The 26,080-nt window shown below is 40.0% G+C and overlaps 1 protein-coding gene across 1 annotated transcript in view; it reads right to left on the bottom strand.

Moving 5' to 3' along the window:
* Positions 1-26,080, bottom strand: part of zmat4a (zinc finger, matrin-type 4a) — a 147,580-nt gene that overhangs the window by 36,531 nt on the left and 84,969 nt on the right. The window contains exons 4-5 of the mRNA XM_054610095.1: positions 13,922-14,078; positions 616-837 (exon numbers count right to left, since the gene is read on the bottom strand). Of these exons, the coding sequence (XP_054466070.1) occupies positions 616-837; positions 13,922-14,078 (379 nt within the window). The remainder of the gene's footprint in view (positions 1-615; positions 838-13,921; positions 14,079-26,080) is intronic.

Below are 26,080 nucleotides of genomic sequence, written 5' to 3'. Positions count from 1 at the left end.
ACTTTGCTCTCCCCTGCCTCTGTGGGCCGCACCCAAAAATTGCCACCGCTCATGTACACTTTGACCAATCAGAGCGAGGCTCCGATTCTCCGTTCTTATTGGCTGTGGGACTGTCCGGTCACCTTGGCAACGACGTTGGTGCGTCCCTGCGTGTTTCGTCTTCCTATCAATGTAACTGAATTCACATGAACGCGCATAACTGACGTTCGGTGGGAGGAGCTACAGCAGGTAGCGTGGCAGGGAGAGGCCAGAGAGCACGCGACGGAATCTCAACGGCTGTTTTCGCCCACCCTAGCTTTAAGTACTAAACTTTAAATTCTTTATACTGGACATTAATAGCGGAATCCTGGGTTAAAGTCGTTTGTTATATCCATATTTACCCTGTCTTCCTTTATACTATCTCACCTAACTATTTCCAAGGCAGCAATTTTTTCATTTGACAAAAATGTTTTATAACAGAGTAGAATTTCAACCAAATTCTATGAGTTCTTCATATCTCAAAGAAATGAAAAACAAATTTTATAAAAGTAATACTGTGATTTAAATTGTATAAATTAATTGGCAATGTATTAAACATGTGCTGATTACAAGAGACAGAATATGCAATGTCCCTACCTTTCATCTCTCCCATGTCCAGGGTTTTCCCCAACTGCTCCAGCAGGTCTGCTCTAGCAGCATTTTTCTTATGCTTTTTGCCATCATAATGTTGCTGAGCCATGCCAGGGTTGTTGAACCAAGCGTTGCATAGCTGGCAGTAGCGGTCTGAGTCGCTGCGCTGTCGCAGGGTGGTCATAGGAGACGTTTCTGGAGAGCTCTTTACAGGACTGGGGGATGCCTCTGAAGGAAAAAAAAACATAGAATTGAGGTTCTGGAGAGATTTTACTGGTTCAAAAGGAGACATGTGACTTGTTATATCCTTATAATATCATCCTGCTAATCTATGTCTTTACACCTTGCACCTTGTTAGAGTAACTTCCATGGAATGCCATTTGATTCAATATAAAATAATAAATAAATAAATAAATAAATAAGTAAGTAAATAAATAATGATGGCTATGAAATAAATCCTGAAATAGATCATTGAAGCAATAAATCTACAAATAAATATATAAATCATTCAATATAATATTATTATATGCAAATGAATTGGGCGTGGTAATCTCACATACTTATTTATTGTCTTGTGAATTCATTCAATATTTATTTCATAACCATATTTATATCTACAATATGTGTCTAATATTGAATAAAATGGCATTCCATATATTTCACTCCGAATTGGCTGTTATACATAAAAGTAAATGTAAATGTAAAACCCTTGGAATGGATATAGGTATATGATAGACAGTTATTTTGGCCGAAATGGTCACAATGGAAATTGAGGAAGGGCAACATCTAAATTCTCTATGCAGGAAAAACTGCTTTGGAATAAAATTGTTTTACAGCATATTTCTTAAAAGTTGTGTGTTAGGGATTTTAATAATGCAGACTACTAATGGCTAGTTAAAATACAAGCTGACTTTTTTAAAGTGGAGATTTTTTAGCCAGCAGACAGAGGACAATTTAAGGGCTTTAATGTACACTGATCAGCACAATGTAGCAATGACTGCAGCTCTGCTTATGTAGCCCCCTGAATAACAAGCTGTTATCTCCAATAAATGCCTGTAGAGGAAAACCTTAATTCTACTTGGCAAATGGATTAAAGAGCCTGCTCTCCTCATGGCTGCCCACTTGTGCTTTCATACATGGATGACGGCATTAACCCCCGAACGAGTGCCACGTTGCAATGCGCTACCAAATGCAAAAATGCTATCAACTTAATTAGTTAAGGGGCAGACACACTCACCACTTTTAAGAGCAGGCTTAAGATCTTCCTTTTTGATAGCGCTTATAGTTAGGGCTGGTTCAGGTTTGCCTTGGTCGAGCCCCTAGATATGCTAATTTATACGCCTAGATATGCCTATATATGCCTAGATAGCCGGGGGACTACCTAGGATGCACTGAGCTCCTCTCTCCTCTTCTCTCCCTCCATCTTTATGTATTAACCTCCTGCGGTGGCCCTGTTGACACCCACTGCTACTACCACTATTATTATTAGTCACATTACTATTATTATTCCCTGTACTATTACGCTTATTGGCTTTGCTTCTACCCTGGAGTCTTTGTGCTTTCTCGCCTAGCAGGTTTCCATAAATCGTGGCTGTACCTGGACTGTGGTCGTGCCTCCTGCTGTGGCCCTGCTGACACCCACTGCTACTACCATTATTATTATTAATCACATTAGTATTACCATTTCCTGTACCATTAAGCTTATTGGCTTTGCTTCTACCCTGAAACCCTTTTTGCTTTCTCGCCTCGCAGGTTTCCATGAATCGTTGTGGTACCTGGACTGTGGTTGTGCCTCCTGCTGTGACCCGGCTGACACCCACTGTTACTTTTATTATTATTATTATTATTATTAGTCACATTACTAATACTAATCCCTATATCATTATTTTAATTATACTATAGTCATTGCAAGTACTTCATACATTGAATGTGTTGTAACTCTGTTTTCTTGTTCATCCTGTACACATGACATCTATTGCATTCTGTCCATCCTGGGAGAAGGATCACTCCTCTGTCGCTCTCCAATAGGTTTCTTCCTTTTTTCTCCCTGTTAAAGGGTTTTTTTAGGGGAGTTTTTCCTGTGCCGATGTGAGGGTTCCGGGACAGAGTGTCACATCAGCCTGAAGGCCTTCAGCATCAAACTCCTCCCCCTGTCAATTAATGCCACTCCCTGAGTGGCTCTCTTATTGTCCACAGGTGTGCTGGAGTCAGAGCAGAGTACCACCAGCTGAAACCACTCATCAAGACTGCTACAAATACTCTGCCTGCCATCTCTTCACTGCCAGATCGTAGAACCTGCTCGTCAGTGTATACATCCAGCCAGTTATTCTGAAACTAAACTTTGCTCCTTAAAACCTTGCCTGATCCTGTTTTGTTTTTTCCCTGCAGTTCCGTCTGCTCTGCTCCAGCCCCTGTCATCAGCCTGTTCCTGCTCCTCCACTGCACCGTTGATATATTCACCTGCCCCCTGGATTCAGCCCCGGACTGGTTCCCACTCATCTTCCCCTCTGCACTCCGGACTCAGCCCTGTCTCAGAATCCATACTAAGTTCTTGGCAATAAACCGTTGTTATAAACCCCTTCAGTTGTCTGGGTCCACCTGGTCTGCCGCCCTGCTTAACACAGAGGATGTCGCATGTGTACAGATTGTAAAGCCCTCTGAGGCAAATTTGTAATTTGTGATTTTGGGCTGTACAAAATAAACTGAATTGAATGAGTTTAGCTTCAGGTGATCCATAGCTGGACCACAGGCAGTGCAGAGCTTACATTTGCTTTATGTTCTACATTCAGTACTTGGATGATCCTCTCATCCACAGCAACTGGCTATTATGTAGGTTTTGAATCTGTGACTGTGTGGTTATATGGTGACCTCTCCAAATAATATGCCTATGTAAACTGTCAGATTTAATTTAATCCCTGTAGTCCCCTTTGCCAGGAGGTCAGCTGCAGAAAAAGCTGCAGAACAGAAGCTGTTTGGGGATTTAATGCATTGCTCAAAGAAACAGTTTGGGGTGTGCATTCTCCATATACATCCCCAACTAAAGGAAAGGACTCAAACCAGCCATCATACAGATAGCATATCCACTAAGCTTCAGATTGGAGGAGCCCCACTTGCTCTTTTGCCGGTCAGTGAGAAAACTACAGTTGGTAGCTTGACATACTGTATACAGAGAACAAGGTCTAATCTCCATCTGGGCTGTTTAGACACCTCTGGCATGAGACATAACCTGAAAGCACATCTCTTTGTTTCAACAACAGTCAAGCCAATTCCTACCACAACAGAGAGATGACAGAGTGAGAGAGATAATTTAAAGGCTGTGGAAAACTCAAAGAAGGTGAAATATTTACTGTTTGTGGAGATAACAAGAAACAAAAGGGAGACAATTATTGATTCCTAAACAACAAGTTTACCACATTGTGTACTTTCTGTTTGCTGCCTTTTACTATTATCATTATTAGACAGATAAAAGAGGCATGACTTATTCTTGTCACTTTTTACCATGTTGAATTGAAAGTAAATACATAAGTTGTTATGATCACTATTATGCTCATCTGACAGTTATCATAAACTACAGTGGTAGGCTATCACAAAAAAATAGACAGATGATGCAGTTTTGCCACTCGCATGTTCATTGACTCCGCTTAAAAATGACTGCTCCTAAGCAAGTGTGTTCTATTTTATTGGCCACATGAACATGGACATGGACTTTACTGTGTATTGACTTTAATTCACAGAACACCACTTAAACAATACAATAGTATTGAGCTCACTATTGTGCTGGTGCTTGGAGGAGATTAGCCAAAGGACTGAAAGCAGAGGGAAAAACAGTTAACCCAGTCTTGTCGAGATTACGTACATTTAAATATATCTAATTCAAAGAAATGAGATTGCTAAGCTAATGCTAAACTAAGGCAAATAAATCCCCAGCTCTAACTTATTAGCTATGTACAGACACTTATTTAGATGATGAAACATTTAACTCATTACATGTGTTGAAAATACTGGCATTTTAGAAACAACTGCTTCAGTATCATGAATGGTAAATGGATAGCGCTTTTCTAGTCCTACAACCACTCAAAGCACTTTTACACGGCATGTCATCATTCACCCATTCACTCCCATTCATATACACATCAACATGGACTGTCGGAGCCAGGGATCAAACCACCGACCTTCTGATTGGAGAACGACCCTGCTCACCACTGAGACACAGTCACATGAGATGATGTCATCAGCATCAATCTCAGAACAACAACTAAATCCTGAAATGACTGAGTTCACTGTACTGACTTTCCAAAGCTATTATTCAAATTGGCCACATTCTTCACACCGGTAATACGATTGTGTCATTCGGTAAATCGATGGTAAATGGAATTGTACTTGTACAGCGCTTTTCTAGTCTTCCAACAACTCAAAGCACTCTTAAACTACACGAAAAATGGCTATTATGTCCTCTTTTTAAACTTTGTCAAAAAGCCCTTTTTACTCAAATAATAGTGTATGCACAGAACAAACCTCTGCGTGTGATAAGACATATCGTCAAGAAAGGATTTGAGGCTTTAAAGTTAAAAAAAAAGTAAAAACTAATCCAGCAGAACCAGAAATATCATCGTAGAGAGAGAGAGAGAGAGAGAGAGAGAGAGAGAGAGCAGAAACACTTTTTAGATAATTTATTATCCTTTTTCCATTCAGTCACATGAGGCTAATAATTCCTGAGTGTCAATTCCAGTGTTTAGGAGAAACCATAATCATATTCTGGATTATTTTATAATGACTTCACAATCCGAATTTCAAAACAAACCAGACATTAATAATTAATAAATAAGACAAACGCATTCCGCCGGTAGAAAACGGTCCTGCGCTTATGAGCAGGACACAGAACATAGTATAAATACACAGAACACAGTATAAATACACAAAACACAGTACAAATACACAGAACATAGTTTAAATACTCAATGGCAGTGATGATTACTTTGTTTCATTATTAATATTAGTACAGTGATCATATGTGCAGACATAAAATCTAAAGCCGACTGACAGCTGATCCAGCTGTGATCAGCGGCCGCCGTCATCAGAAACAGACGTCGCTTAACATGACGCTTCAAAGGAAAGGACGTCTCATTTCTCTTAAAACACATTTCCTCGTTTCCTTTCTCTTTGCATGGTTTCCTCCATGCATCCCTGGTGGGAGGGACTAAGACGCAAGGAAAAGACGCAAGTGAGGGAAACAGGAATGCAATTAAGAGACTTGGGATGTACCCTAAGAATTGCCTCTACGGCAATTCCAGTTCTCCACCTGTCTCTAAACAACAAAGAAGTGAGGTGAAAATTAAGACAATGAAGAAGTGAGGTGGTCGTGATTAGATATTGAGGATACCAGCCAAACGCTGCAGTTAAATACTCTCTCACTGTTCGCTCTCCTTCTCCTTCTCTTCTCTTTCTCCTTTCATTGTCATGTAGTTCATGCAGGTCACATATACATGTGTAAAATGTGTGTGTAATTATTTATTTTCTTCTCAACATGCAGTAATTCTTCAAGTTTGAAATACAAATCTTCCTAATATTATTTGTCTTACAAAGTCAGCTGTATAAATGATCGAGGACATGTAATAAACTACAGCAATATTATATTTTAACGGACGTTAAAGATTCCAAAAACAGAGTTAAGCAATGCCCAAAAATGACAAATCTAAATTCATCAATACAGAGCCCCAAACTATTCACACAGAAAACAAAATTCCAAACAAAAGTTATATCTCTATCCTAACTTAAAAAGAAAGAAAACAGTAGCAAATCAGCTCTGTGACTTTATGCATAACAATAGTTTATTTGAGGATTTTCAGTCAGGATTTAGAGTGAATCATAGCACAGAGACGGCACTGGTGAAAATTACCAATGACCTTCTAATAGCTTCAGACAAAGGACTTGTCTCTGTACTTGTATTGCTAGACCTTAGTGCTGCATTTGATACCATTGATCACCAAATCCTATTACAGAGATTGGAGCATCTAATAGGCATTAAAGGAACCGCACTTAGCTGGTTTAAGTCGTATTTATCAGACCAATCTCAGTTTGTATATGGAAACAATGAAAGCTCGATGAAAACCAGGGTCAGTCACGGAGTTCCAAAGGGGTCTGTTCTTGGACCTATTTTATTTACCTTATATATGCTTCCCTTGGGGAATATTATCAGAAAACACTCAGTAAACTTTCATTGTTATGCAGATGATACCCAGTTATATCTATCAATTAAGCCAGACGAAACTAACCAGTTCTCTAAACTTCAAGCATGTCTTACGGACATAAAAACCTGGATGACCTGTAACTTCTTAATGTTAAACTCTGAAAAAACAGAAGTTATCCTACTAGGCCCAGATCACCTTCGAATTCAATTATCTAACGATATAGTTTCTCTAGATGGCATTGCTCTAGCATCCAGCACTACCGTTAAGAACCTTGGAGTTATCTTTGATCAGGATCTGTCTTTTAACTCTTATATAAAACAGATCTCAAGGACAGCCTTTTTTCATTTACGTAACATTGCGAAAATCAGGCAAATCCTGTCTCAAAGCGATGCAGAAAAACTAGTTCATGCATTTGTTACCTCTAGACTAGATTACTGTAACTCCTTATTATCAGGCTGCTCTAATAGGTCTCTTAGATCTTTACAGTTGATCCAGAATGCTCCAGCATGTGTTCTAACAAAAACTAAGAAAAGAGATCATATTACTCCAGTATTAGCTTCTCTGCACTGGCTCCCTGTTAAATCAAGAATAGAATTTAAAATTATTTTACTTACCTACAAAGCTCTAACTGGCCAGGCACCGTCTTATCTTAAGGAACTTATAGTTCCATATTACCCAACTAGAAAGCTGCGCTCAATCAATGCAGGGTTACTTGTGGTTCCTAGAGTATATAAAAGTAGGATGGGAGCCAGAGTCTTCAGTTATCAGGCTCCTCTTCTGTGGAACCAGGTTCCAGTTTCAGTCCGGGGGCAGACACACTCACCACTTTCAAGAGCAGGCTTAAGACCTTCCTTTTTGATAGCGCTTATAGTTAGGGCTGGTTCAGGTTCGCCTTGGTCCAGCCCCTAGATATGCTGCTATATGCCTAGACAGCCGGGGACTACCTAGGATACGCTGAGCTCCTCTCTCCTCTTCTCTCCCTCCATCTTTATGTATTAATCTCCTATTTATGCACATTACTGATTTTGCTTCTTCCCCGGAGTTCTTGCGCTTTCTCGCCTCGCAGGTTCCCAGGAATCGGGGTTATATTTGGACTGTCATCGTGCCACCTACTGAGGCCCTGCTGACACCCACTACTACTACCACTATCATTATTAGTCACATTACTATTATTATTGCCTGTACTATTACGCTTATTGACTTGCTTGTACCCTGGAGTCTTTGTGCTTTCTCGCTTCGCAGGCTTCTATAAATCGTGGCTGTACCTGGACCGTGGTCGTGCATCCTGCTACGGCCCTGCTGACACCGACTGCTACCACCATTATTATTACTAGTCACATTACTATTACTATTACCTGTACCATTAAGCATTTTAGCTTTACTTCCACCCTGAAGCCCTTTTGCTTTCTCGCTCTGCAGGTTTCCATGAATCGTTGTGGTACCTGGACCGTAGTCGTGCCTCCTGCTGTGAGCCGACTGACACCCACTGCTACTTCGATTATTATTATTAATCACATTACTATCCCTATTTTCATAATTATAATTCTACTGTAATAATTGCTGCTGTTATTATAAGTAGTCTTATTATATGAATCATTTATGTCATATACATTGAATGTGTTGTATCTCTGTTATGCTGTTCATTCTGTACACATGACATCTATTGCATTCTGTCCATCCTGGGAGAAGGATCCCTCCTCTGTCGTTCTCCCATAGGTTTCTTCCTTTTTTCTCCCTGTTAAAGGGGTTTTTAGGGGAGTTTTTCCTGTGCCGATGTGAGGGAAGGACAGAGGATGTCGCATGTGCACAGATTGTAAAGCCCTCTGAGGCTAATTTGTGATTCTGGGCTATACAAAATAAACTGAATTGAAAATTGCCTCTCAAAATCATGACATGCAGTATTTCTTCATTAACAAGCATAAGAGTCTACAGTAATCATTGAGCAGGGGTGGCTCAACTTTCTCCCTTTCAGGGCCAAAACTAATGCATTTTATTGTGTTGATAAGATGCATATTGTACTAGGATACCAAGCTGCTAGCTAGCATGGCAAGTTTAGCAAGTATAATGTTATACAGCATCATGTTCACAATCGTAGTTTGTAGTTTAGCAAGTTACCATGCTGACATTTGCTGATTAGGACTAAGCACAAAGAACAGTTTAGGATGGTGGGAATGTCACTAGTTTTGAAGGTATTTGATCATATAAGTATAAGTATTGAACAAATTTTAATTTTAATGATGGGGCTACATGAAACAGATTTTTTTTTTAATCGATCCTATGAGGCACATGTCTGTATGTCTGTGCCAAAGTTAATTGTAATCGATCAAATGGTATTCTGGATAATTCACTCAAAAATAAAAAATGTCAACAATAGCGATAAAGGAAAGCCAAGGGATCACCAAAGTCAGTGCGATACATTGACTGGGAACCATGAATGTCTGTACAAACTTTTGTGCCAAATTCAATTCAGCAATTCAGTATGATGTTGAAATATCTCACAGGATAAGTATAAACCTGACATGCTTGTAATGCATAAGGAAACCATCAGGCTACCACAAAAGTCCCTAGGATTCATCCTCTGGGGAACATGACTGTGTGTATCAACTTCCATTGCAATACTTACAATAAGAGAATCTCAAAAATATAAAAATGAACATATCAACCACTTGACACTAGAAAAAAGGAATCACAAATCGAGTCAATAGAGTCTATCTTCTGGGGCCCACGAATATCTGAACAGAATTTCATATAAATCAACCCAATCCTTGTTATATTTCAGTGGACCAAAGTGGCGGACAGTCCAACCAACCAAGACATCAACACTGCCAACTCTATTATCAACAACTCGTGCTAAATAGGTCGGCATGGAAAAAGGGCGTGACATCTGTATTTTAGCCAGAAATACCAGTTTAGAAAGACTGTTAACTCAGTTGCTGTGATGCCATGTCTGCCTGCAACCCCTTTTCACAGATCACCTATGTCTGAATTTTGAAACCCTCAACCAAAGAGCGATGGGGGCTCAAAGATAGAGCGGATAGCCTTTTATTCAAAAGATGGGCGGTTCCTCCAGTCCATGTCGATGTGTCCTTGGGCAAGAATAAAATAAATTAAAGCTGCAAGCAGCAATGATCGGGCCCTCGCACTGCACACGTGGCGGGGGTGAAGAGGTCGGCAAACGCCTGCGACAATCGGACACCGCGTCCAATAGTTAGATCCCTTAAAATACAGAAAATGACCAAGTTACTGTAGCGGCCCCTATTGGATGAATGGAATGAAAATGTCAGGTTTTGTTATAGGATGCAATGCCGACATATTCTGCAAGTTTCATAATGATAGGCCAAATGGTTTTCAATTTAATTGTGTTGTTGTACAAAGCCACACCCCTATTATGTTCACTGCTCCATATCTTGTAAACGTAATGAGATATCAACAAGCTTTTGATATATTTTGATGACATTGATCCAATAATGATCCACAGGAGAGTTGGTGGAAATCGGACTGAGCGTTCAGGAGGAGTTCGCAAAAATGGGTTTTTCAGAAAATTCTAAATGGTGGAAGATTTCGGTAGGCGGAGCTTAGGGTCACAAGAGGATTATTTGTAGAGCTCACGGAGGTGCATATGTGTGTGAAATTTCAAGTCAATTGGACTTTTGAATTTTTATTTTTGTAGGGGACGCTAGCGAGCCATTTTGTTATATCCAAATGGGAGACCTTGAAAATATCAAACTTTTCACCAGTCCTGATATGCATGTCAAATTTTCTGACACTTTGAATATGATAAAGCCCTCAAAAAGGCAATTCATTTGTATGAAGAAGAATAATAACAAACACTACAGTTACAATAGGGCCTTCGCGGCCCGACGTCGGAGCTTGGGCCCTAATAATAATAAACTACAGTTTCAATAGGGCCTTCGCGGCCCGACGTTGTCGGTGCTCGGGCCCTAATAATAAGAAACGCTTCAATTCCAATAGGGCCTTCAGTGCCCGACGTTGTCGGTGCTCGGGCCCTAATAAACACTACAGTTTCAATCGGGCCTTCGCGGCCCGACGTTGTCGGTGCTCGGGCCCTAATAATAATAAACACTACAGTTTCAATAGGGCCTTCGCGGCCCGACGTTGTCGGTGCTCGGGCCCTAATAATAAGAAACGCTTCAATTCCAATAGGGCCTTCGGTGCCCGACGTTGTCGGTGCTCGGGCCCTAATAAACACTACAGTTTCAATCGGGCCTTCGCGGCCCGACATTGTCGGTGCTCGGGCCCTAATAATAAGAAACGCTTCAATTCCAATAGGGCCTTCGCGGCCGACGTTGTCGGTGCTCGGGCCCTAATAAACACTACAGTTTCAATAGGGCCTTCGCGGCCCGACGTTGTCGGTGCTCGGGCTCTAATAAATAAAATAGTTTCTAAAGATGGAAAACTATCCTGTGTTTTTAACAGAAACATGTTCTTTGGCTGCACCACCGTGCAGGGTGGTGTAGTGGTTAGCACTGTCGCCTCACAGCAAGAGGGGCCTGGGTTCAATTCCTTCTGTGTGGAGTTTGCATGTTCTCCCTGTGTCAGCGTGGGTTCTCTCCGGGTTCTACGGCTTCCTCCCACAGTCCAAAGACATGCAGCTTAGGTGCATTGAAGACTCTAAATTGCCTGTAGGTGTGGATGTGAGTGTGAATGGTTGTTTGTCTCTATATGTCAGCCCTGCGACAGACTGGCAACCTGTCCAGGGTGTACCCTGCCTTCGCCCACTGACAGCTGAGATCGGCTCCAGCACCCCTGCGACCCTTAACTGGATAAGCAGGTTACAGAAAATGGATGGATGGATGGATGTTCTTTGTGCTATTAAACATCTTGTGATGCCTCCCACTAAAATGTAAAATCTAACATATATGGATCCATTCTCACTTTCTTACAGACTCATCCCACTTCTGTTTTGTGGTTGCTAGGAGGCAGCAGTAGGAGAAAGTAGAGCATCGACACCTCAAGCTCAGCTCAAATGTAATGAAGGAGGTACTGTAATATGAGGCCAGAGAGTGAAAGTGGATTGGAGAGAGACACAGTAAGTTCGCAACTGACCATCCAAAATGATAGTATTAATGGAGGTGATGAGCAAATGTCAGACCATGGCCACCAAGTGCCCATTTCCTAGAAAATGACGCTAGTTGTTCCTTTGTTCCTCAACAAGATTGATTTTGATGAAGAGGTCAGGTGATTTATTTAAATGAATAAGATACATACTTTGTACTGAGATCGTACTTCTGCCTACCAAGCCCCAAGGTAGGGTGCTGGGCATTGTGCTTGTATCCGGATTTGTTATGTAATGTCGTATTGCTAAAGATATTTTTTTTTATGTAAATAAACTTCCCAGTATGAACAACTAAATAGGCTAAAAGTTGTAAATTCAATAAAAAGTATCCAATTAAACTAAGCCAAATCCATAAGCATAAGATAGAGATGGGTTCCCATAACAAACACCAGATCTTTTAGTTTGAAGTTTGAAATGTGTACAACTTTATATATGGGGCTGTGAACAGGGGTTCACACAGGTGTGTGTGTGTGTGTGTATGGTAAATGGTAATTGGTAAATGGACTGTACTTGTATAGCGCCTTTCTAGTCTTCCGACCACTCAAAGTGCTTTTACATTACTAATCATTCACCCTTTCATACCCATTCATACACTGATGACAGGGGCTACCATGCAAGGTGCCACCTGCCCATCAGGATCTATCTAATCATTCACACCCATTCATACACCGATGGCACAGCCTTCAGGAGCAACTCGGGGTTAAGTGTCTTGCCCAAGGACACATCGACATGGACTGCCAGAGCCAGGGATCGAACCGCCAATCCTCTGATTGGAGGACGACCCTGCTCTCCACCGAGCCACAGTCGCCCATATGTGTATGTGTGTGCGTGTGTATGGGAAGGGAGGGGGGTTGTGTGGTTGTGGATGGGATGTGTGGGTGTGTATGGGGCTGTTTTCCATCTGATGAATGGACATTATCTAGTGTTTCCCATTAATTTCCTATGGAGGTCACTTTTGACTGGGAACACCATGGGTGTTACAAAGTTGACTAAACCACTCAAAATTCAATGAAAGTGGTGATCAGCAATTGTATATGTTCAAATGCCTAGTGTGGAGGATATCATAAGGCCTTGAGGCAATCAGATGTAAAACACAATATTTATGATTGATTAAAGTTGTAAATCGGTCAGATTTGACCCAAACACAACAGGAGGGTTAATGAGCCCTAGAACGAGGTCTGGGAGGCTGGGATGAAGGAAGCGCAAGTGAGCTTGCTCAGTAGACCCCATAAATTAGGGAGTAGTGCCGAAAATTACGTTTTCTACTTGGAAGTCAAACTTCTTTTGCTTTATGCACCATTGAGCAAATTTCAAAGGAATAAATGGGCCCCCACCTCCAATCCTGTATCCCGTTTTCTTTGAACATCCACGCTCCATACACCGACATTGTCGCTTTTTATATTACGTCAACTGAATTTCTCCTTTAATCCATTCAAAATTATACCGGCAACTAGTGGTCTGTGTAATTATGAACTGTAATTATCGCCACTTAACAATAAACATAGTATGGATCATAATAAGGTGCTTGCACAGACAACCTATGCGTCCGTTTTTTTATTTTTATTATACTACCATCATCTAGACAGGGAGAAACGGCTTTGTCCGAGAGTAAATGTATTCCTTCATGCCATGCTGCTGTATTGGGGCATGCGTAGTATATTCTGACCCATAAATCATCTCTGTGGGAATGTGGTGTTTCAGAGCAGTGAATTAAAATAGTGCAACTATACACTAATATATACACTAATATGTACATTGGATATAATATATAAGATATTGACAATTCCATTTGTTTGTGTGGAGAGATGTGGGGAAAACACACAATCTGTCTGTACTGTGATTCATACACATAATTATTTAAAATCAGCTATGAGGTTTTACTCCACTTCACATGTACATAACAACACCGCTATACATTGTCAACACGTATGGCATCCTGTGTCTCATTTGTTAGTTATTTTCCTCTCAATAATATATCTCCTTTGAACAGATGTAATGTAGCTGCTCTATCATTTATACCCACAATGTGTTTCAACGGGGGCTATACCTTTGTTTGTGATGTCAGGCTGCTCCCCCATTAGCAGTTTTAGCCTCTTGGTGTGGATTTTACCCTGGTAGTGCGACTGTGCCACCACTGCTGAGGTGAATGACATGTTACACAGGGTGCAGCACTTATTCTTGTCCACGTCGCCTTTGTCGCTGCCCTAAAAAACACAGTAACATTTTTTCAATGAAACATAAAACATTTATTATTCTTTGGGAGATTTGAAAACAGGATTCATTCAAACAAAATGTAAAGTGTAGAAAGCTCAGTAAATGGTTCTAACAAGACAGCTGCATTTGAACACATTTTTAATTTCTATCACTTCTAATTCCGATGAAGGAAGAGGTGCTATACTCCTTGCCTAAAGTCTTCAGATCCTGGTGGGATGCAAATGGAGTTGACTGTTTTAAAAAGTGATAGCGGTGCTCACACAGCTGATGGGAGACTACTCCCTGAGTTTCCATCTGTGCAAGCTACAACAAACCCCATTATCTGAAGATAATGTGAAGGAAGCAGAGCAACCCGCCGTGCACTGGATGCTAGTTTTTACTCAGAAGTAAGAGGGAGGAGAGGAAAACAGTGCCCCACACCAGACACCTTCCTAGGTGAAAGACGGGCTGATATTCAGAGTGGAAGATGAGAAGGAAACTGATGTTAGATTAATGACATGGGCAGGGCACCATATTTGTGGCCCTAGTCCTGCAGCTCCAAGAGCATATTTTGGGCCAAATCCTTGCTGTTGTGACTCACAAGGGGGCGTGTCTGAAGAAAGTGGCTTTTCATCTACTATTAACTAACAGCGGGAGCTTCAGACCTTTTCATTCTCTATTTGGGCTTTTGTTATTATTGTACAAAACAGTAATCACCGTCTGGCTGAAATATGCTTGTGGAGTAGTGTAACGGGGGCTTAATAACATTAAGCATGTTTCGTGCAATTTAAGGTGTATTTTATTTTCCTAATGCATTATTATTAATCCAGTGAATTGTTAGTTTCAATTCAAATATGTGTGTTGTTACACCCCTAATTTATATATATGTATACACATTAGGGGTGTAACAACACACATATATACAATGGATTCTTTGCTTTACAGTAAGATGATAACATGCTATTTATTTCAGTTTCAAACCTACTTCTCTACAGGATCGACCAGTCAGCTTGCTTGACATGCAGTTCCACATGACAGGATTGGATGGTGTGGAGGTCAGTTTCTCTGCTAGCCTCTGGGACCTATGGTTATCCTGACACCTTCCTCTGCTAGCCTTGAAGAGCCGTCTACATGTCTCTGCGCAGAGGGTTCAAACAATTATATTCCTTTAAAATCAAGCAACATGTAACTGTTCCCCTAAATAAAAATTGGCTTTTAAAAGTTAATAGTTTTATCTTTCATAGACAACAGCAGATGTACTTGGCTTAAATTTATGACGGTTACATTGAATTCTAATGTAATAAAGGATGATTTACCTGATTTGTTAACTGGAAGTGGTCTAATTTAGTTTTAACACATATGTCTGTTGCCTGTCACAAAAAATTGGACAGTAGCCAAACTATTTACAAATTTCAACTTCTGATTTAAGCAGTCTTAATAGTGCTTGTACTTATTAAGAACACTGCATTTGAGCCTGGACTGAACGCTGCCATTTTAAATTGATTTTATTTTAGAGCTTTTAAAACAGCATTAGCTTTCTGCTCTAACAAACTAATATGTGATTTCAGCAACATTAATTACACTCAGCCTCACTCAATTACTTTCAATAAGCCAGCAGATGGACTTTTGTATTTACTGCATTACTGGTCATACGTGGTCTTTACCGAAATCATTTTTTTTTTTGATTTCCTGCAACAAGTTAGCACAAAGTATTAAACTTGAGCCAAGCCACTTTGCCTAGCTTAGCATAAATACTGTAAATGGGGCAAAGGCTACCCTGGCTCTGTCCTAAAGTAACAAAATCCACCTACAGGCACATCTAAAGCTCACAAATGAATATTTCAAATCTTTTTATTTATTATTGCTTAAAAAAGCCAATCTTTTTTTTCCAACATTATGTTTGGTTCTATGGGGCTTTTGTGCTGGCCTATTTCTTTGCTGTTTATCATGGAGCTGCTTGACAGGCAACCTCACGCTGATGGCAAGACTCAGGACAAAAAGTTGGATTTAAAGAAATATATTAATTTAACCTTTGAACAGAGCTAAGCTACATTTTTTTAAAGTTTATGCTAAGCTATATAGCTTCATATTTAGTGTAAAGACATGTGATTTGAATCATTCATTAAATTTAAATCGAAGAAAACTGATCCCACATTTTAGCAAAACTATCCATCTAACACTACTATTTTCTACAATGCAATAGACCATCAAACAACATTACAAAGCCTACGTATGCTCTAGTACACATACTGCACACAGACATAGTCAAACCACCGACCAACCTAACAGTGGGAAAAAAGAAACTCATAAAATAACTGACTTGTAAAGTTCATTACGATCTGCTGAAACTATGAAATCGGGAAAGTCCAACAGTGTTGTTTGTGCTTTGATACATAGGATCCAAACAACATTGATTGACTGAGGTACAAACCCTGATTGTATGTGACATGACTCTCAATTATATTCCAGTGGTGCAAATTGTTTGTTTACATTGGAAGGATTTGCATACAGTCAGTCATAGGTCAATCTCCTTCTCAATTAAAGCAGCACATGAATATAATTGCTGCACCAGCCCACATCAGGGAACTCAACACTCACCGGTTCTTTTCTAGACAGTACTATGAGAAAATGGCACAAGATCTATCAGCAGTAGTTTGGATGTCATTATTTGGCAAATGTCTGTCAATACACAACTTCTATGCTGCTAAACTGACCTGTTGCTTGATTAACCTTAGTGCTACTGCCGCCCTGTTGCTTGACTAACCTTTGTGCTACTGCTGCCCTGATGCTTGACTAACCTTAATTATACTGCTGCCCTGTTGCTTGACTAACCTTAGTGCTACTGCTGCCTTGTTGCTCATATCTGCCTATGTTTATGTCTGTTTTTGTGAAACTGTTCTCTTATTTATGTAGTTCTGTTATTGCTTGTTTTTGATTTGTTGAACCAATAAATAATCTGCTTCTACTTCTTTTACCATGCCAATGTCTATGTGCTGCTTTTGTTAGTCTCTGTTTTAATTTTACTGTATTTGATATGCCTTTGATCATAATTATTGTTTTAAACTTAATTATAGGCTAATTTTAGGCTTTCATCTTCAAACCTGACCGACCATACCGTCTCTACTTAATAGACAACTACCACTGTTTCCCACGACTTCCCGGACTAACTACAACACTAAACTACTAAACAGAAGAGTATAGAGAATAGAGTAAACTATAAAATAAATAAAATGAACAGAATGAATAAAGAATATGATTTAGAGTAGAATGAATAACAATGAACCACAAATAAATTAAAATGATTACATGTGACGTGATAGAATTAGTGACTCATATCATCATAATCATTATTATTACTGTCTATGAATTAAGTTTGTTGCTTGCTTGACGTTTGTACATTAAATGTAGTTCAAAACATTTACGGACTGTACAGCAATTAAATGTTTGAGAAGCATCAGGGATGTGAAGCAATTTTATACTAGTTCTAATAAAAATTTGATTTAGATCTTTGGGTCTGAGGCTTAATGGTCTATTTTATTAATATTTCTATCTAAAATTATTTTGTATTAGACTTCAATAAATTTGTCCTGAATCTGTGGACATCTCTGCATCTTGGATCATGTTGGATGATAGTAGTTTGTAACTACTTCTGTGGTAGTTGATTTGTCTTTCTCTGGCATCCTTGTCTCCATCTCTCTCTCTTTCTCAGCAGAATGCTGAATCATTTAATGGTTAATGGTAAATAGACTGAACTTGTATAGCACTTTTTTAGTCTTCTTAGTCTTTCTACTCAAAGCGCTTTAACACTAAATATCATCGTTCACCCTTTCACATCCATTCATAGACTGATGGCAGGGGCTATCATGCAAGGTGCCTCGTGCCGATCAGGATCTATCCAAACATTCACGCCCACTCACAAAACACCGATTGCATAGCCCTCAGGAGCAATTTCGGGTTAAGTGTCTTGCCTAAAGACACGTGGACATGACCTGGAGGAGCTGGGGATCGAACTGCCTTTAGGCTTTTAGGCTCACTAGGAGTACTTGTTTTCACTGTTTGAGATTTGGTAGAATTTGAGCTTGCACAATTAATGCATCAAGTTACACTGTAGTGGGTCAGTTATGTAAGTTGAATGTTCTGTATGACTACAGAAGACTAGAAGAAATGCAAATAACACAGTTAAAAGAAAGTTTGTTACTCGGAAGGTAGATTAAAAATATTTATATGAAATACATGGACTAACTAAGACTAAGACTAGCATATCAATTAAGGCACATGTTATTTTGCATCAAGTTAATTTGAGCTGTTTATTCACAATTGGATGTGTCTCTAAGTCCCAAAGGATCAGCCTTAACGAAGGTCTTATCGTTCATAAATCGGTTTAACTGTCAAGATTGACTACCAAGCTTCTGTGAGTTTATCTGAGTCTGTCCAGACACGTTGTTAACTGAGAGTCCACCAATAAATGACCAAGAGGTCATTAGAGAAGTTTCTGGAGGAGGTTAATTAGTCAAGATTCTATCATTCTTGTTATTATCATACTTTAGATTTTACCATCAGATATGTGTGAATATCCCAAAACCGTTTCATATCCAAGTCTTTCACAATGTTTTTCTTTTGGGCATGCATCTCTGCAAACTGACCTTAAACAGATAGGATGCAGTGTGTTTCAGTCTGTGGGAGAATTACCCAATGAGACGTGTTTTCTGAATGTGATGTATGCAAGTCCTAAGAATATTCCAATATTGGAATATCCCACGTCTTAATCGGAAAATGCTCCTTTAGAATAACGCCTAATTCAGAATATCCAATCTTAATGTGCTGCTTACATGACCCATATTAAATTTGGAAAATTGTCATTCTTCTGAATAATAGTGGAGTATTACTGCACATGTAGACATTGAGGAAGCTTGATGTGCTGACGTGCTACGGTAAGCGTATTGCCTCACTTCCTGTTCCTGCTACCAGCGTATCTGATAGCGTACTTTTCGCAGCTCCAGCAAAAACTAGTCAATTGTGTGATATTCTTTATTATAGCGGCTAATTACCTGCTTTACATTTAAACATTTGAACACTCATAACTCACATCCTAATTCAGCGACTTTTCGCTTTATCCAACAGCTGTTTACACGTTGTTCAGTTCTGCTAACGTCAGCTACCCTCATTTAGCTTAACAGCTAGCGATGGCTTCCCTCTCTCCTGATCTCTCTTGCTCAGTGTGTCTCATGTTTAGCCATTCCTCTGCCTCCCTTACTGATAAGGGCACATGTAATAAGTGTAGTTTATTTGCTATGTTGGAGGCGAGGCTCAGTGAATTAGAAGCACGGCTCGGCACTATTGAAGCTCAGTCATTAGCTACTGTAGTTAGCCAACCCACACCCGTAGCCGGTGCGGGCCAACCAGACATAGCTTCTGCTAGCCATCAGCCGGCAACCCCCGAGCAGCCGGGAGGCTGGGTGACTGTCCGAATGGAGCATGACTGTCTGAATGGAGCGACACACCCGCTGAGAAACCAACTCTGGTTATTGGCAGCTCCATTCTGCCAAACTTGAAGTTAGCGAAGACAGGGGCCATAGTTACTTGCATCCCCGGGGCCAGAGCGGGCGACATTGAATCCCACTTAAAACTGCTGTTTAAGGGTAAACGTAAATACAGTAAGATTGTTATTCACGTCGGCGGTAATGACACCCGATTACGTCGCTCGGAGGTCACTAAATTTAATGTGGAATCGGTGTGTTCATACGCAAAGACAATGTCGGACTCCGTAGCTTTCTCTGGCCCTCTCCCTAACCTGGTCAATGATGAAATGTATAGCCGCATGTCATCATTCCACCACTGGCTGTCGAGGTGGTGTCCAGCAAACAATGTGGGCTTCGTAGACAATTGGCAGACTTTCTGGGGAAAACTTGGTCTGATTTGGAGAGACGGCATTCATCCCACTTTGGATGGAGCGGATCTCATAACTTCAAACTAGTTGTAATTAAACCTCTTCTTAAGAAACCCACTCTTGATCCAGAGGTGTTGGTTAACTATAGACCTATATCTAACCTTTCGTTCCTCTCTAAGATCCTCGAGAAAACAGTAGCAAATCAGCTGTGTGACTTTCTGCATAACAATAGTTTATTTGAGGATTTTCAGTCAGGATTTAGAGTGAATCATAGCACAGAGACAGCACTGGTGAAAATGACAAATGACCTTCTAATTGCATCAGACAAAGGTACTGTATTGTTAGACCTTAGTGCTTCGTTCGACACTATTGACCATTAAATCTTAATACAGAGATTGGAGCATCTAATATGCATTAAAGGAACCGCACTTAGCTGGTTTAAGTCGTATTTATCAGACCGATCTCAGTTTGTATATATAAACCTTGATGAAAACCAAGGTCAGTCACGGAGTTCCACAAGGGTCTATTCTTGGACCAATTTTATTCACCTTATATATGCTTCCTTTAGGGAATATTATCAGACACTCAATACATTTTAATTGTTATGCAAATACCCAGTTATATCTATCGATTAAGCCAGACGAAACTAACCAGTTCTCTAAACTTCATGCATGTCTTAAGGACATAAAAACCTGGATGACCTGCAACTTCTTGATGTTAAACTCCGACAAAACTAAAGTTATTCTACTAGGCCCAGATCACCTTCGAAATCAATTATCTAACGATATAGTTTCTCTAGATGGCATTGCTCTGGCATCCAGCACTACCGTTAAGAACCTCAGAGTTATCTTTGATCAGGATCTGTATGTTAACTCTTATATAAAACAAATCTCAGGGAAAGCCTTTTTTCATTTACTTAACATTTCGAAAATCAGGCAAATCCTGTTGCAGAGCGATGCAGATAAACTAGTTCATGCATTTGTTACCTCGAGACTAGATTACTGCAATTCGTTATTATCGGGCTGCTCTAATAAATCTCTTAAATCTCTACAGTTGATCCAGAATGCTGCAGCACGTGTTCTAACAAAAACTAAGAAAAGAGATCATATTACTCCGGTATTAGCTTCTCTGCAATGGCTCAGAATAGAATTTAAAATTATTCTACTCACCTCCAAAGCTCTAACTGGTCAGGCACGACATGAATCGGGGTTATATCTGGACTGTGATAGTGCCTCCTGCTGTGGCCCTGCTGACACCCACTGCTACTACCACTATTATTATTAGTCACATTACTATTATTATTCCCTGTACTATTACGCTTTTGGCTTTGCTTCTACCCTGGAGACTTTGTGTTTTCTCGCCTCGCAGGTTTTCATAAATCGTGGCTGTGATCGTGCCTCCTGCTGTGGCCCTGCTGACACCCACTGCTACTACCATTATTATTATTAGTCACTGTCACAGTCACGCCTGTTCACTCTTCCTGCACTCTGTGTATTTCCCTCAGTTCACTCCAGCTCACAGCCCAGCCCCGTTTTCTCTCTCACCACACTTTTTCACCACTTCTTATTGGCTTTGCTTCTACCCTGAAGCCCTTTTTGCTTTCTCGCCTCGCAGGTTTCCATGAATCGTTGTGGCTCCTGCTGTGACCCGGCTGACACCCACTGTTATTTTTATTATTATTATTACTATTAGTCAAATTACTAATAATATTCCCTATATTGTTATTTAAATTCTACTATAGTCATTGCTGCTGTTATTATAAGTAGTCTTAATTTTCTCCTTCGTTACTCTGCTTACTACTGTGATTATATGAATCATTTATGTCATATACATTGAATGTGTTGTTCATTCTGTGCACATGACATCTATTGCATTTTGTCCATCCTGGGAGAAGTATCCCTCCTCTGTCGCTCTCCCATAGGTTTCTTCCTTTTTTCTCCCGGTTAAAAGGTTTTTTTTAGGGGAGTTTTTCCTGAGCCGATGTGAGGGTTCCGGGACAGAGGATATCGCATGTGTACAGATTGGAAGGCGCTCTGAGGCAAATTTGTAATTTGTGATTTTGGGCTATACAAAATAAACTGAATTGAATTGAAATTGTCATTGTATGGGTGGTTCTGAAAAGCAGTAAGCATGCTTTACTTAATGACTCATTGTGGTTGTGTCAAAGTCAAATTTGTCAATGTATTTCTTTAAGCAATGTCCAGGGGCTCCAAAATGGCCCCCACATTTTCATGCAGTTCCGGCAAGACAGCCTACATCAGCAAGTTTGGATTTGCCCCCTACATCTCAAATCAGATTATTGCAGATGCTCACAAGGCAACTTATGTTTAAGTGTTCAACTCATGATGACGTCTTCAACCTTGGTGTTAGGCATTTAAAAAGTCTTAAAGGGCTTAAATCCGACTTAATGCAGAATATAAGCAAATTAATATGCCAATTGATGTATTTCAATCCAAACACAATTGGATTATGTAATTCTGAGAGTAGCAGTCCATTTCCATACAGTGGAAAACAATTAGAAAACATGATGTAAATATGGAATTTACAGGGATAGCCCTGAGAGGCAAGAGATGAAAAAAAATCTGAGGATCCATATTTAAATTTAAATTTTTTCTTCAGAACAGATGAATAAATGATGAATAAATTATTTTTCAGATTCGTTTTTGTTATACTAATTTCAGCCAAAAGAGGCTGAATTACGGCACTATCCCATGTTCTGAATAGGATTTAACACATTGAAATTTTCTTCAAAAATCAAAAAACTGAAGACTGTGGCTCCGCTCACACCTCCCTTGCGGATTGATTGATGGATGGATACCATATTATTGAAATTGGGTGGTACTAGCTTATATAAACACATATCTTTTTTTTTACAGGATGAAAAGATTTTACATCCATGTATTGAAAAAAAATGATGCAGAATATGACCAAGGATATGATCTAAAAGGGTCATCTAGACTTTAATTCATCTAGACTTTAATTCATGAACACAGAAGATATATCTATTTAGATCAGACTTGGATAACCTTTTTTTCTCACTTGCCTTTTATTGCTTTTGTATATTTGTTTTGTGTATTAATTTGAAGAAGGTTACAATCTTCTCATCGGTCCACACAGATTTTTAGTTTTGTCTGATTTATGTATTTCAAGGGGTAAAGTTGTCACATTTATTTAGATAGACCAACTGACTTTAACATCCTATTTTATTTTACCTGTTGTTATTAAGTTAAGTTATCCTTATATGACCTCACAATACATGCCAAATCCAACCAGGGGAATATGATCATGTTGAAATAAGTCACTCATCAAGGACCCTCGATAGTACCCCTATGAGGTTTGATTTATGACTCCAGAAGTTGTCTATTCTGACAGGCACATCACTGTTGCACAGCTGTATTTATCCCATTGCAAAAAACAATAATACTATGAGGACATTGGCTTTTGCAAAGAGTTTTGAGAGTTTTTTGTGAAAACTATCTTTAATTAGAATGCACAAAATAACACACAGAATAACACAAAAACCTCAAAATAAATCTCACTCCACAGGTTTGAAATGTGTGTCAATTGGATATCAAGCTACATATCTGTTCAATAAAAAAGAATTCACGGCGCAAACAAAGATGTGTGAGTGTGGATGTGTTACACAAGGCCCATGCTGCACTTTTAAATTTGACCCTTCAATGAAATGCTATTTGTAGGGAACTGTAATCAGCTGCAGGTCACCATCGTGTGGCGTATGTGTTCCTGTGCATGTGTAGATGAGAAGACAAAGACACAGTTCTTCCTCCCACTGTGTGATAACAGCAGAACAAGCTGTGCTCTGAGTCATTCTCTCTCACTCACTCACACACACACACACACACACACACACACACACACACACACACACACACACACACACACACACACACACACTCGTTTCGTCCTTGGCTTTGTCCTTCACTAAGACGCATGTATACGCACACACTTCCTTCAGCTGGTAGCAACAGAAGCTGAAGGATCCATAATTTCATATAATGTCATGGTTAATTAAAACTGAATAAACAAGGAACTAATTGCAGGGAAATGTAATTAATGAAGTGGTAGGTAGGTTTGTGTTGCTAGATTGCCAATCACAGTGTAATATACAGACTTGCCAAAAGGAATCTTTATCAGTGTACTGTATTTTGGGTGGGTTGATACAGCATGCAGAATAATAATTCTAATGTGAAATGAATAGGAATTTGGAAGAATTTCTGATAAACTCAGCAATATAGTTTTAGATATCTTTTTTTTCTTCTTCCCTTTTGGTTAGAGAAAACCCATGAGTCACCTGAAACACAACATATCCAACCTCTGCCATATTTGTATGGTATGTCATGTGTCATGTATGGTATGTTCTGCAATGGCAGATTATAGTGCTGCGCTGCACTTCTCTGCATATGTAACTGATTGAGACAGGAAGACACAGAGAGAGAGAAAAATGAGATAGTGATAGAGAGTTTGCATTTAGAGAGATAGAGATAGTGAGCATGACAGAGAGAAGGGTCTGCCTCTTTTCCATTCATGTGAGGCATAATAAAATAATATTTTGATTTGCAAGCAGTAAATTATATTTGCTGTCAGCCCTGTGCTGCACATTTTCATCTTGCTTTAAGTGAAGCAGTCCTTGCCTGCTTGTATTTGTGTTGTAACATAGATGGTCAGTGAGCTGTCTTACTGTACTGAACTGTTGTTGTTTTCTTTAGTCACTACATCAGGTATGCCATCATGTCAACATGCTCAAGCTTGCAGAGACTCCATCTAGGATTCAACATTTTCTTTATAGTTCTGGAGTCAACAAGCTGCACTGCTTGAGGTAATAGCTTTGGTTAGCCTTTACTGGATTGGCCTGATCCTGGCCTGGCTTAGCATTGTATAATGGCTGGGCTAAATCTGGAGGTCAGGAACTCTCACTACTTATGTGCATCTCCCTTAAGGCGCATGTAGGAGAAACAGCCAAGTATAAACGTATCCCTACAAATAATTGATAAAAAGGACTTGCTCCCAAGATAGCTGTGGACAATGTTGTCTATTGCTGCCAAGCAGAGCATACAGCAGACCTGGGCATTGTGTGGCCCGCGGGCCACATGTGGCCCTTTGGTTGATTCTGACTGGCCCGTGTGAGGTTGATTGGAAATTACAAAATAAACATATTTTCTAATTTTACCTCTTGCATGGACTAAAGCTGCAGTGCTTTTATTTTGAAGTGTTTTATTCACGTAATGACGCAAAACGTAAATCAAATACGTGCGCATGATTGAATCAAATGTACGAGCAGTCACAACTCACAAGACGCAGTCACAACGACGACTTTAGCCCTCAAAAATGTCCACTCATGCTAAAAAAAGAAAGGTAGACGCCTGCAGGGTTTTCAACAAAAAATGGACTACTAATTATTTATTTAAAGCCGTGTGTTTAGTTTGCGGAGAGCAGATCGCCGTGTTTAAGGATTACAATTTGAGTCGGCATTACGAGACGAAGCACGCGGAGAAATACAAAAACTTGACTGACGCTGAAAAGACGGCGGCATCGGAAGCTTTGCTAGCTAAGCTACAAAAGCAGCAAGGCTTTTTTACCAAGCTTCACACAGCCAGGGATGCGGCAACCAAGACCAGCTTTGTGATATCCCACAAAATCGCTAAAAACAGTAAGCCATTCTCGGAGGGGGAGTTTGTCAAAGAGTGCTTGGTGGACTCTGCAGCACTAATATGCCCTGAAAAAAAAGAAGCATTTGAGCAAGTCCCGCTATCCAGGCGAACCGTGACAAGAAGGATCGAGGACATTGCGGCGAATCTGGAGCTTCAGCTGCAACGTGAAGTGGTACGTTTTGACTTTTTCTCCTTGGCTTTGGATGAGAGCTGCGATGTCTGTGACACAGCCCAGTTACTCGTATTCGTCTGTGGGATAAAGGACTTCAAGATTACGGAGGAGCTGGCAGCACTGCGGTCAATGAAAGGGACAACGACAGGGAGCAATCTTTTCACGGAGGTAGTTGCATGCATGGACACGCTAGGTCTGAAATGGGACAGACTGGTAGGTGTCACAACGGACGGCTGTCCAAGTCTGACCAGGAAAAATGTCGGACTTTTGAAACGTATGCAAGAT

This window comes from Anoplopoma fimbria, chromosome 13, assembly GCF_027596085.1.
Source record: "Anoplopoma fimbria isolate UVic2021 breed Golden Eagle Sablefish chromosome 13, Afim_UVic_2022, whole genome shotgun sequence".
Lineage (NCBI taxonomy): Eukaryota > Metazoa > Chordata > Actinopteri > Perciformes > Anoplopomatidae > Anoplopoma > Anoplopoma fimbria.
The sequence above is the reverse complement of the archived record's forward strand: the minus strand, read 5'-3'. Positions and strand labels throughout refer to the sequence as shown.